Source organism: Giraffa tippelskirchi, chromosome 12, assembly GCF_054371585.1.
Source record: "Giraffa tippelskirchi isolate mGirTip1 chromosome 12, T2T-mGirTip1v1.2.pri, whole genome shotgun sequence".
Taxonomy (NCBI): Eukaryota; Metazoa; Chordata; class Mammalia; order Artiodactyla; family Giraffidae; genus Giraffa; species Giraffa tippelskirchi.
The window spans coordinates 45,535,846-45,548,833 of record NC_137286.1 but is presented as its reverse complement, the minus strand read 5'-3'; the positions used below and the strand labels follow the sequence as shown (position 1 = coordinate 45,548,833).

General features: G+C 51.1%; 1 protein-coding gene and 1 long non-coding RNA gene across 7 annotated transcripts in view; one reads left to right on the top strand and one right to left on the bottom strand.

Moving 5' to 3' along the window:
- Positions 1–11,279, top strand: part of ZNF710 (zinc finger protein 710) — a 74,739-nt gene extending 63,460 nt beyond the window's left edge. For 4 of the 6 annotated variants that reach the window (XM_081547030.1, XM_081547031.1, XM_081547032.1 and 1 more), the window contains 2 exons: positions 2,473–2,664; positions 3,272–3,685. In XM_081547030.1, the coding sequence (XP_081403156.1) occupies positions 2,473–2,664; positions 3,272–3,661 (582 nt within the window). In that variant the 3' untranslated portion in view covers positions 3,662–3,685. Of the gene's footprint in view, positions 1–2,472; positions 2,665–3,271; positions 3,686–8,443 lie in introns of those variants that run through there. The other 2 variants (XM_081547033.1, XM_081547028.1) reach the window with 1 other exon arrangement.
- LOC145528516 (uncharacterized) lies at positions 3,854–7,184 on the bottom strand. Its single transcript, XR_014070481.1, has 2 exons — positions 7,054–7,184; positions 3,854–6,502 (listed from the first exon to the last, which is right to left on the bottom strand). It is a non-coding gene; the product is annotated as an uncharacterized LOC145528516 (long non-coding RNA).
- Positions 11,280–12,988: the final 1,709 nt, after the last annotated feature.

Below are 12,988 nucleotides of genomic sequence, written 5' to 3'. Positions count from 1 at the left end.
TGCATCTCCTGTATTGCAGGCGGATTCTTAACCAACAGACCACCAAGGAAGTCCCAAATGTTTCTTATTTTTATTGTTATATTTATTTTGACATTGTTGTTGTTCAGTCGCTCAGTCATGTCCGACTCCCTGCAACCCCATGGACTGCAGCACGCCAGGCTTCCCTTTCCTTCACCATCTCCCAGAGTTTCCTCGGATTCATGCCCCATGGACTCAATGATGCCATCCAATCATCTTATCCTGTCGCACCCTTCTCACCTCGCCATCAGTCTTTCCCAGCATCGGAGTCTTTTCCAATGAGTTGGCTTTTTGCATCAGGTGGCCAAAGCATTGGAGCTTCAGCTTCAGCATCAGTCCTTCCAGTGAATATTCAGGGTTGATTTCCTTTAGGATTGACTGGTTTGATCTCCTTGCTGTCCAAGGGACTGTATACAACTACTGGAAAAATCATAGCTTTGACTAGATGGACCTTTGTCAGCAAAGTGATGTCTCTGCTTTATTTTGATGAGTGTTAGGAAAAAGATGTAATTGAAATTAGTTTTTGTTTATTTGGATTTTGGTTTTTGTGTGTGTATGTGGTTTGGGGGATTTTTTTTTTTTTTAAGATATTATTTAACAACCAAAGACATGTTTCTGAATGTGGTTTCTCCTCCCTAATCCTGACACCTGCAATTCAGATGCAGTTGAGCAGAGAGGACACATCTGCCACCCTGCTGGGCCCCCTTAGGTCAACAGCAAACACTTTGGGGGACTTGCTGGGCCACAAGCCTGGAGCTCTGCAGGGGCTTCAGCCCCAGTGTCCCAGGTGCTCTGAAATTAGTTTTTTAAATAGTAAAACTCTATTCATTTTAAAACATTTGAACTGAAGTGTTTGAAGAATCCCTGCAGGACCCAAGGAGCACAGTTGGAGAATCGCTGATTTTCCATCTCACAGCTGGGAGGACCGAGGCCAGAGAGAGGCCAGGATGCCGTGGGGAAGTAGATGAGATGCTCAAGAACACAAAGGGCTCCCCTTGCCTCTCATAATTACACAAGGCTGTCAAAAGCGTGTGACTCTCTTTTAAACAAATACTAAATCTATTTCATTGTAGAAGGGAGTGAGGGACTTCCCTGGTGGTCCAGTGGTTAAGAATCCACTTTCCAATGCAGGGGACGCAGGTTTGATCCCTGGTTGGGGAACTAAGATCCCACAAGCCAGGGAGCACCTAAGCCCACAGGCCACAACTACTGAGCCTGTGTGCTCTGGAGCCTATGTGCTACAACTAAGACCCAATGCAGCTTCACACTTTGAAGCTGAATGTGCGTGGAGCTGGGGCTTCCCAGGTGGCACTAGTGGTAAAGAACCCACCTACAATGCAGGAGACGTAAGAAACTCTGATTCGATCCCTGGGTCAGGAAGAGCCCCTGGAGGAGGGCATGGCAACCCACTCCAGTATTCTTGCCTGGAAAATCCTATGGACAGAGGAGCTTGGCAGGCTACAGTACATGGGGTCGCAAAGAGTTGAACATGACTGACCAAAATGTGCATGTGCATAGAGCTACCACTCCCCATAACTGTGGCCTTAGAGACACTCCAGGTTGAACTCGTGTCCTTGTCTCTCACAGTGGACATTGCAGTGAGTAGGGGAGAAATATCCTGCCAAGCCAAGAATCCAGCCTGTCCCAGCCCTGGGAACTTTTTATTTATTTGGCTGCACTGGGTCTTAGTTATGGCATATAAGACCTAGTTCCGTGGCCAGGGATCGAACCAGGGTCCCCTGCATTGGGAGCGTTGAGTCTTAGCCACCAGACTACCAGGGAAGTCCCCTTGGGAACTTTTTCTGCTGCAGCAGAGATGGTTGGAGATTTCATTGCACATGCTCCTCCCTTCAATTGGTGTAGCTACCTAGACTGTAATGTTAAGAAGGATTCTGAAGCTGAATCTGGCCTCGGCCATAAAACCAGATGATTGATTATTTATGCCTGCAGGGAGCTTAGGTGATGAGAATAGAGAGTGGTAAGTACACATGCTGTGTACTTGCCATCTTTCTCCTCTCTTCGTAGACTTAAAAATCCCCACAAGTCCACAAAGTGTTAAAGAAATAAATAAAAAATACTGTTAAGAAAAGCAGAAAGCAAAAATCAAAGGCTGATAAAATTGAAAACATTCCCGTGATCAGCCTCAGTGTATGCAGTGCACACATCATCACGAAGTCAGCTCCCCAAGGGCAGGGCCCCCTGGTGGTCACACACGTCATCTTCACTGTGTCAAGCCAGCACACACAGGAGACAGTGTCTGCCAAGAAATAAACACTGGGACCATGGGGTCGCAGAGTCGGACGCGACTGAGAGACTAAGAAACGGCCCGCAGCAGGAAGTCGTTTCCCAGAAGCCCTGATGCTCAGGTCCGCACGAACACACTCCCAGAACTTGTGTCCACCGTGCAGTCCTGACCATGGCTCCTGCCTGCCCCCCGTCCCCCCACCCCCACAGGGCGTGAAGGAGTTCAAGTGCGAGGTGTGCGGCCGGGAGTTCACCCTGCAGGCTAACATGAAGCGGCACATGCTGATCCACACCAGTGTCCGGCCCTACCAGTGTCACATCTGTTTCAAGACCTTCGTGCAGAAGCAGACCCTCAAGACCCACATGATTGTCCACTCGCCCGTGAAGCCATTCAAATGCAAGGTACCGGACCCTCAGCCCCGGGGCAAGACTTGCTCACAAGTGGTCCCAGCATGTGATCACAGGAGGCGGGACCCAGGCTGGGCAAGGGGGGGCCGCTCCCCGCCCTGTTGGCTGAAACTGCTGAGCTCTGGGGATTGAGGGGTGGGCAGTGAGGGTTGAGGTCCTACAAGCTACTGAATTGGCTGCTTTTCTTTGGCCGCACTGAGGCTTGTGGGATCTTAGTTCCCCAGCCAGGGATGGAACCCAGGCCCTTGGCAGTGAAAGTGCAGGATCCTAACCACTAGACCGCCAGGGAATTCCCTGAAGTTTGAGAGCTGGGGGCGGGGGTGAAGGGCGCGGTGCAGCCTCAGGGAAGGAGCCCAGGCCGGAGACTCAGTGCTGTCAGAGCTCCCAGCCCTGGGTCTCAGCCTCAGCTCGGGGAGTGTGGGGCAGACCCGCAGGAACGGTGACCTGCAAGGAGGGGCCCAGTCCCCGGCCTCTGGGGTCACATAGGAAAGGACAAAGTGGATGCGATTTGGGCCCAGGCATGGAGGTGGGAGCGGCTGGGGGCCGGGGGAGGACGGGCCCCCAGGCTGACGAGGCCGGGCTGGGACGGGGTGTGTTCTAGGTGTGCGGGAAGTCCTTCAACCGCATGTACAACCTGCTGGGCCACATGCACCTTCACGCGGGTAGCAAACCCTTCAAGTGCCCCTACTGCTCCAGCAAGTTCAACCTCAAGGGCAACCTGAGCCGGCACATGAAGGTCAAGCACGGCGTCATGGACATCGGCCTGGACAGCCAAGGTGGGTGGGCCACACGCCGCGGACGGAGCAGGAACGGTCCTGTCATGGCGCACTCAGGAGCCTCCTGTCCAATGAGGGGAGCGGGGAGGCTGGCCAGGCCTGAGACCTCACTGGGGTGGGCTCAGGTCTGGAGAGGGGGCTCCCCGGAGGGCCATCAGCGTGATAACAATGGGACGTTTATGTATTCTCCAAAGGACTTACGTGGGCTCACATAAACAATAATAAAAAGAATATTTGTTGAGTGCTGTGTGCCAAGCCTTTATTAACTCATGTGACCCTCACTGCGAGGTTGGCTCTGTTATTATCACCATTGTACAGATGCAGGCACTGAAGGATAGAGAAGTTAGGGAACTCATGCAAGATCATCACTGACGCAGGGCATTTTCAACACATTATTTGACTAGAGATGTGTTAATATGTCTTTTATTACCCAGACGTTATTGACTGGAGACATATCAATGTTTTTAGAGAGTGATATAATTAACATCATCGTGCAAAGTTATTAGAGCTTAAAATTGATCAAGCGTTCATTATACAACTTAACGATTGTCATCATTCACATTTTGCTCTGTTAGATTTTTGTTCCAACCTTGTGTATATTATAAACTCAAGTTTATTACTATAAAATTTCAAAAATGACGATTTATGAAATTTTGAGTAAAACAAGAATTTTTCGGTGAATTTTAGGCAGGTACTTCCTCTGTCTAAGCAACATAAATACTAGTGTCTCAGAAGATGATAGTTCTTCAGAATATAGTTCTGATTCAGATGATGTATTAGACCAACAAAAAGACCAAAAAAAAACACCTTAGTGTTTGATTTGGATATTCAAAGTGAAAATGAAACTCATGGTGCTGGAGAAGACTTTATAGGTGTGTCAGGTATAACTATTGAATGTAATAATCTCCAAAGTGTTAGTGAAATAACAGAATTACTATTTGACTGGCCAAAATAAAAATCACTGGTCAAAGGCAGTAGTTTCTGCAAAAATCCCCTGGTCGATAATGAATTTAAAAATGGATGAGAAGGAAAGTAACAAAAGGGAAAATGCCAACTGGAAGATAAGGGAAAGCCAGGTGAGGTCACAACCCCAAGTACAAGTGGGAGGTTCTGTGGGCATGCAGAGGGGAGCTCTGAGCTTCCCAGTGGCCAAGGCAAAAGGGGTAATACAGTCAGTCACACTCTTCCTAGTGCCTGGCGAAAGGAATGCAGCCCACATACTCAGGAGACGTTTGTTCACCTCTGCAGTTGGCAGAGGTTTCACTGGCTGTTGGTTACAACATCCCCACGTGTTAGTGATGACCTCTCCCCTCAACACTGGTCAGTAGTGGAAGCACGTTATTCTTTCTGGCCTCATGGGGAGGAGACACTTAAGAGATTCTACAGGAAGGAGTAGACAGCCACACTTTCAGAAGGTTCCTTGTATAGTCTGGATTATTTGACTTTCCAAGTCAAATAGCTATTCGACTTTTCAAGACGCATAGCTAGGAATGTGTGTCGACAATTACTGGGTGGGTTGACTTGCCATCTGAGGTTACTCATGAGGAGCCAATCAGATGCTGGGGCATGGTGGAAATAACCCTGATTTAGCTTTGGAACAGTGAGTGGCCTGGGGTTCTGGTAGAAACAAGTGTCCTCAGTTTTCCATTCTCCCTGGGTGAGGATGAAATGCTGTTGGCTGCATATAGATGCTCTCTTGCACCTTCTTCCTTAGTATGTGGTTCTAGGACCAGCAGTGTTGGCATCACCTGGGATCTTGCTAGAACTGTAAGACTCACCCACCCCAGACATGCTGAATCAGGATCTGCATTTCAGAAAGATCCCTTGGTGATTTGTTTACACTGGAAAACTTGAGAAGAATTGAATGAAGTGATGATTTTCAAATTTGAGCCAGGGAACATGAGAATCACTGGAAGCTTGTTAAATTGCTGAGTCCCACCCCCCAGAGCTTCTCATTCTGTAGGTCTGGAGTTGGGTCAGACCATTTGCATTTCCAAATTCCCAGGAAGCTGCCAGTCAAGAAACTCACATTGAGAATCTCTGATCTAAGCTCTAGAGAACCATTCTTAAACTTGGCTACACACTGAAATCAGAGAAGTTTTAAAGTGCCTGAGTCTCAACCACAGAGATTCGAATGTAATTGATCTGGCATGTGGCCCAGGATCCGGATATTTTTGTTTTTTAAGCACCTTAGGTAATTCTATGCACAGTAGAGTCTGAGAGCCAGTATTCTAGCGGATCTGTTAGGAATCAAACCCACCATGAGGGACAGAGCAGTGTACTGGTCCTTTGAAAGTAGCTGTCCCTACAAACCTCGCTCCCAGAGTATGGCTAAGGCATAAGCTCTTTCCATCTGAGGTCAGCAACCAAGGATGCCTACGGTGGCTTTCTTCCTGATTGTACCAGATGACAGACAGTAAAGCAGGGATTGGGACAGGAATGGCTGTGGCCCAACTCACTCATATATAACCTTGGTCTGAGAAGCCCAGGCTTGATCTTGTGCAGGAGGAAGGCAGCATACATTCTAGATAGACCTATCCAATAAACTATAGGACTGTAATTTAGGAGGTAGATTAATGTTTTTGCAAAAAGAAATAAAAATGGTACAAATTGTTCCCTGGGACCAACTGGAACTGCCAAATAGAGTTAATAAAAGGAGTTGGGAGGGTAACAAGAGACTCAAAGGTAGAAATTTTTCCTGGGTCTTTATGTTGTTGTTGTTGTTGAGTTGCTAAGTTGTGTCCAACTCTTTGCGACCCCGTGGACTGCCGCACACCAGGTTTCCTTGTCCTCCGCTATCTTCTGGAGTTTGCTCAAATTCATGTCCGCTGAGTCGATGATACCATCCAATCATCTCATCCTCTGTCCCCCTCTTCTTCTGCTGCCCTCAATCCTTCTCAGCATCATGGCTGTTCGCATCACGTGGTCAAAGTATCGGAGCTTCAGCTTCAGCACCAGTCCTTCCAGTGAATATTCAGGGTTGATTTCCTTTTGGATTGACTAGTTTCATCTCCTTGCAGTCCTAGGGACTCTCAGGAGTCTTCTCCAGTGTGGGACTAGGATTTGAGGAAGAAAAAGCCTAGGGTCTATAAGATGTGGTGCAGTTGGCCTTGTTTTAGACAGAAGACTCGGTGTGTCAAATGCCATGGACACAAGTAACAGACACCCCATTCAGACCAGCTTAAACAATAAGGAAATAAATTAAGAAATGACTTGCAGTCCAGGTTATCTGCAAAGTTGGCTGATTCAGCCCCTCAGCAATGACGGGTGAGACTCCCTCTGCACAGCATTAACTGTGATTTCCCTCATGGTCACAAAATAGCTGCCAGTGGCCTTTAGGGCAACATGCTTCCTTGTTCACCTCCATTGGAAGAGCAAGAACCTGCTGTCCTTTGCTCTATGAAACCAATGAGAACATTCTCAGAACTCACTAGTAGGCCTTTCCTCATGATTCATTGGCCAGAATTGGGTCCCATTCCTCATCCTGAGCCACTCATTGGCAAGGAGTGGGATTACCATTCATTCAGTGGTTCTCAACGGGGGACATTTGACCATGTCTAAGAGACATTTGGGGCTTCCCTGGTGGCTCAGATGGTAAAGAATCTACCTGCAATGCAGGAGACTCAGGTTCAATCCCTAGGTCAGGAAGATTCCCTGGAGAAGGAAATGGCAACTAACTCCAGCATTCTTGCTTGGAGAATCCCATGGACAGAGAGCCTGGCGGTCTGCAGTCAGTCCCTGGGGTCACAGAGTCAGACAGTGAGCAACTAACACACAAGGGACAGTTGGGTGTCACAGCTGGGGTGATGCTATTGGTATCTCTCTGGCAGAGGCCATAGATGCTGTGAAACATCCTACAGTGCACAGGCCAGTCCCCCAAAACAAAGAATCATGGCCCAAGATGTTAATAATGCCAAGGTTGAAAAACCATGCCTTAGACTCATCAAGGCTGCCCCTGGGCTGGGTTCTATTTCTTCCCAAACACATAGCATCTCCTAGGTAGATGGGGCAGAATGCACACTGGGACTCAGCCACAGTCCCTGCCAGCAAGCCTCCCAGTGTCCTCAGGGCCTCCCTCCCTCCAAAACTCATGAGAAGGCAGCCCCACCCAGGCCTCCAGCTCTGGGGAGTTTTCTATCTGGCTTTGTTCCAACAGTAAGAGTTTTACAAAAGATTTCAATTTGATAAAATGACAGGAGGCCTCTTAAAAGAGTTTTTATCTCATCATCTTTGTTTACCTACCTTGAGTGTTTGGCCTTGGAGAGCAGGGACAGAGGATACAGCTGGCAGAGGAAATAGCCCTTTGAGATAGTCACAAGTAGATCAAAACAACAGCACTTGCTGGGTGCCCCTGGGCAAGTTGATTAACCTCTCTGAACTTGTTTTTACTCTCCTAAATGGGGTCACTGTGAGCATTCAGGAGATGATACATGTAAAGTGCCTAGCATACAGTAGGTGCCAAATAAGTGGTGTGGCTGACATGATACAGCACAGGCATCTTTCATATGGGAAAGGGGATCAATGAGTCATGTTGCAAAGAATAAGGGCTTAGTGACTTAGGGGGCTTCCCTGGTGGCTCAGACGACAAAGAATCCACCTGCAAAGCAGAAGGCCTGGGTTCGATCCCTCGGTTGGGAAGACCCCCTGGAGAAGGGAACGGCTACCCACTGCAGTATTCTTGCCTGGAGAATAACATGGACAGAGGAACCTGGCGGGCTATAGTCCATGGGGTGGCAAAGAGTTGGAGAAAACTGAGTGACTTTCACTTTCGTGACTTAGGCGGTGCAAGAGACGCCCCAGAGTTCAAATCCAGGCCTGAACGCACTCGGCACACATTTGAGAAGCCACAGGAGTCAGTCAGGTCCCCCCAGAGCAGGGCGGTAGGAGTCTTCTGGAAGCCGTGACTGGGAACCACTCCTTTAGTTCTGCTTCCTGTGTGGGAGTGACCAGCCCTTCTCACAGGCAGCAGCCAAGCTTGACTGTGCCCTCTCTTGCAGACCCCATGATGGAGCTGACGGGCACGGACCCTTCTGAGCTCGACAGCCAGCAGGAAATGGAGGACTTCGAGGAGAACGCCTACGCCTATGCGGGTGTGGATGGCAGCGCCGAGGCCAGCGTCCTCACGGAACAGGCCATGAAAGAGATGGCCTACTACAACGTGCTATAGCACAGGCCGGGCCACCTGGAACGGGGCAAGGAGGGCGTGGGGCGTGCGGGCTGCCTCCCTGCAGCTGAGAAATGAGCTCCTGCCCCACTGTCCTGAGCCCTGCCCTCCCACTTGGTCGTTTGCACCACTAGAGATTTGGAGCCCAAATGGAGACTGTACTACTGGCCTCAGCTGTGAACCCGGCACAGGCCCCAGGCATGGTGGGGAAGGAAGGATGACCCGGGAGGTCCAGGTCCCCGTCTCCTTGGCCTGCTGCTGCAGGAGAAATGTGGATGGGAGCTGTTTGGGCACAGGCCACGAGGGCAGAGGTTCTGTCTCTCTGGGCCCAGCAGAGCTGGGGCGGCCAGTGTTGGGGGCGCTGTCCTGGTGGCTCCTCAGGGGCCCTGTTACTGGAGGAAGAGCTCTCTTGAGCCATGTCGTGTTTCTTTGGACCATCTCCTGCCTCTAGGGATGGTTGAGCTCTTGTGCTGGTTGGTCAGCCCTGCTCCCCACCCTCAACCCCTCCCATCAGCCCATGGCCTGGGAAAAGCCCAGGCCCAGAGCCCCCTTCCCCACCCGGTCCACAGACAGCCAGGCAGGGCCCTCTGCCTTCTACCTCCCGGTGCCCTCCACGCTCTCCGCCAGCCAGGCATGCATGCGGTCCCGTCCCACCCCTAGGAAAGCAGGGTTCAGCTCCAACCCTGGCTACCATCCTCTCCAGCCAAGCCCCAGAAAGCCCTCATCTCACAGCCCTGTTTGGAAGTGGGTGTCCTGAAAGTGGATTCCAACAAACTGTTACCCAGGGCAGCACACCAGGGTCCCCCGACAAAGCCAGGACATGCAGTGCGTGAGGCACTCGCTAACAAAGAAAGGTGGCAGCCCCCCTAAGTAAGGGGAACAGGGAGGGGGTCACTGGGGACCAAGAGGGGCTGTCCTCAAGGAGGCCAAGGATGGCCTGTAGGGGGGAGGGGGGACTCGAGTTTTTCTTATTTAAGGTCTGATAAGTATGCATTTGAGGACGGGGACAGCCAAGAGTTACCAGAATCCTAGGAAGAGCAACATATTTTAAAAAAGAAGACCATAGAGAAAAAAAAAAACACTTTTTTTTTTTTTTTTTGAGCAAAGGGGGGTATTTTGAAGGTAATTTATTTTTTTTTCTTTCCAACTCTGCGTCACCTATTCTCTTTTCTGATGGACATCATTTTCTTTTTCCCAGCGGAAGCTTTCTTGTGTGCTGTGCGTGCTTTGTGGCTCCCCAAGCAAACGAGAGCAGCCCAGCTTGCCCTGATGGGACTCAGGGTGGGGATGGAGGGGGTACTTGTTGGTCTGACCCTGGAGGGCTATGGGCAGGAAGCCTCAGGAGGCGAGGGCAAGAGGCAGGAGGAGGCAGAGCCTGGCAGGCCCTCCACCCCTGCCTGGCCCCTCCGGCCGATGACTTTCTTGGTGCCACTCAGAGCAGTGGCCAGAGCTCCCATCGCCTGCCCGCTCTCAGCCCTTCTGTCCCCAGCTCCTGCCTTGGAACTGAAAAAGACTGCAGGGCCCCCGGGGAGGTGAAAGAGCACGTTGAGGAATGCCAGGGCACCCAGACTCCCACCCACTCGGCCCCTGAGGCCTCTGTGACGGGGTGAGAGTGGGGGCAGGCAGGGCTATCCGCAAAGGCACAGGAGGTGTAGCCACGGGCCCCAGGGAGCAGCTGGGGGGAGGTACCCCCAGAGCTGTGTCCTTCCTGAAGGACCAATGGCAACCCACTCCAGTATCCTTGCCTGGAGAATCCCCATGCACAGAGGAGCCCGGTGGGCTACAGTCCATGGGGTGGCAGAGTCAGACACAACTGAGTGACTAACACACACACACGCGCGCGCGCACAAGCCAGGCCTCAGGGTGGCTGAGATCAGGATGGGGGAGAGGGGAGGACACAGAAGCCTCAGGATCAGGCAGCTAGGTGCCCCTTCCTCCTCCACTAGAATTCATGCTGAGCAGCAAATGAGAGGACTGGGGGTCCTCACTCACCCCAAGTGTGGCTCTCTAGACCCAGAGGCCCCCAGCCTCCCAGGTGCCCGCCATGATGACCCTCAGGTGGCAGTGACCCCGTCACTGTAGATGACATTTTCTCCTGCTGAGCAGAAGCGTCGTCCCCTGCAAACTACCTCTTCCCACCACGTCTTCTCCCCCCACCCCAGGTACCAAAAAAACAAACAAATCCGTATCTCCTCCTCTCTTTCCGGCCACACAGTGGCCTTGGTCTTGGAAGCCCATAGGAGAAGGTCTGGCCCCCAGGCTGGCGCTCTCCTGTCTTCCCCCAGCCCCGCCATCTGCACCAGCCCTCTGAGAGGTTCCATACTTGAACAACCCCACCCTCCCACCCTCCTGCCCTGTGCCTTGGACCTGGGCAAGGCTGAGAGAAGGAAGCAGCAGCACAACTCACAATCTGAGCTGGGGGGCGAGGGCGGTGGTCTCAGCAAGGCTCCTGTCCTCACCCCGCCCCGCCCCTACCTGTTCAGAGGAGGCTCTCGAGGCCTCTCAGGTGACTTGGAAACTCCTGGACGAACTCCACTCTAACTTATTTTGACATGTATACGAAACAACTGTTTTAGAAATTCCACACGTGCAAAGCCCTACTGTGTTTTTATGTTCCTGTTTCAAAGCGAAGTTTACTTAGCAATAATTATAAATAAATGAATATTCTTTAGTGAGGTGACTGAGAGTGCTTCTTTCCATGGTTCTGGGGTGACCTGGTCCTCACCCCTTCCCCAGAAGGAACCCCCTACAAGTACTTCATTCTCTAGGGGACCCAGAGGAGCACCTGACCATCCTTTCCGCTAGAATGGCCACCTGCAGGGCTCCGAGCCCATGAGAAAGGGGTGCTGGCCAAGACATCAGAATTCCTACCACTTGTAGAGAAAAGCCGCTTTCCCACCAACAGGCTCCAGGACAGAAGCCAGCTCCTGGTGCCAGACTGGGCTTCAGAGGCTGTGTCTTCTGGGGAGCTGCCAGCCCTTGGCTGTTCGCTGATGGGGAAGAAGGGCCGGAAACCTTGAGCTTCCCCCAGGAGCTGGTCTGGGCACAGCCAGCATGCCAGCCTTTCCTCCTCCAGCTCCGGGAGTCCAGTGATGACTGGGGAAGAATGGGCTTAAACACCTCCATGGAGGTGGGCGCCTGGGAGCCCATCTCAAAGCTTCCAGGTATCGGGTTTCAGGAGCCACAAGAGCCCGCCCGAATTTGGGAAATGGACTTTGGGTTGCCAAGTGTTTTATTTTTTTCAAGTCAAGACCTGAGACCAGGTATGGGCTTCCCAGGTGGTGTGGTAGTAAAGAATCTGCCTGCCAATCCAGGAGACATGGGTTTGATCCCTGGGTCAGGAAGATCCCCTGGAGGAGGAAATGGCAACCCACTCCCAATATTCTTTCCTGGGAAATCCCATGGACAGAGGAACCTGGCGAGCTACAGTCCATGGGGTCACAAAGAGCTGGACACGACTGAGTACAAGACTGCGCTTTAACAGTAAAGGGCCTGAGTACCATCCTGGTCAGGGAACTAAGACCCCACATGCCGCATAGCACGGCAAAAAAAAAAAAATGTCACAACTCTTTCCCAGGACATCTTAACACCAAAAGTAGAATATAATCCCTGCATAAAGTACAGCCCTTTAAATTGGATCTGTTTAGCTGTATTGCTTGCTTGCTTGCCAAATCTCTTCAGTCCGACTCTTTGTGATCCTATGAACTATAACCCGCCAGGCTCCTCCGTCCATGGGATTCTCCAGGCAAGAATACTGAAGTGGGTTGCCATGCCCTCCTTCAGGGCATCTTCCTGACCCAGGGATCGAACTGCATCTCTTATATCTCCTGCATTGGCAGGCAGGTTCTTTATCACTAGCATGTATAACAACTCCATAATCTTACTGTTCTAGTTTTGCCAAAGAATAGTGAAGAGGAGCCCGAGTCTGGGACTCAGTGGCCTGGACCAACCACACAGGGGCCCCACGCACACTGCCAGGCTTAAGCTCTAAGCAGCCGTGGGCAAGAGAACTGAGGCAGTTACTCTGTGGGACCTGTTTTGAGGACTGAGAAACAGGCAAATCAAGAGGTCTGGAGACGTTCAGAAGGTTAAAACCAACAATAACAAAATATTGTTGGTTAAAACCAACAATAACAACAACAACAAAAAACACAAAAAAAGTATAACCGGAATCAACTGGGAAGTGATTACTCTCAAAAAGGAGAAGAGGATATAGAAACCAGAACGTGCTGGGAAATTTCAGTGACCCCCTACCACCACCCCCAAGACCTGCTGCCCGGTCACCGCCCCCCAGCCTGGCCCCCTGACTGGCCAGAGGCCTGCGGCAGCCTGGGCATCCCAGTCTGCCCCTGCTGGAATCCACCAGCCCTTTGAAGGC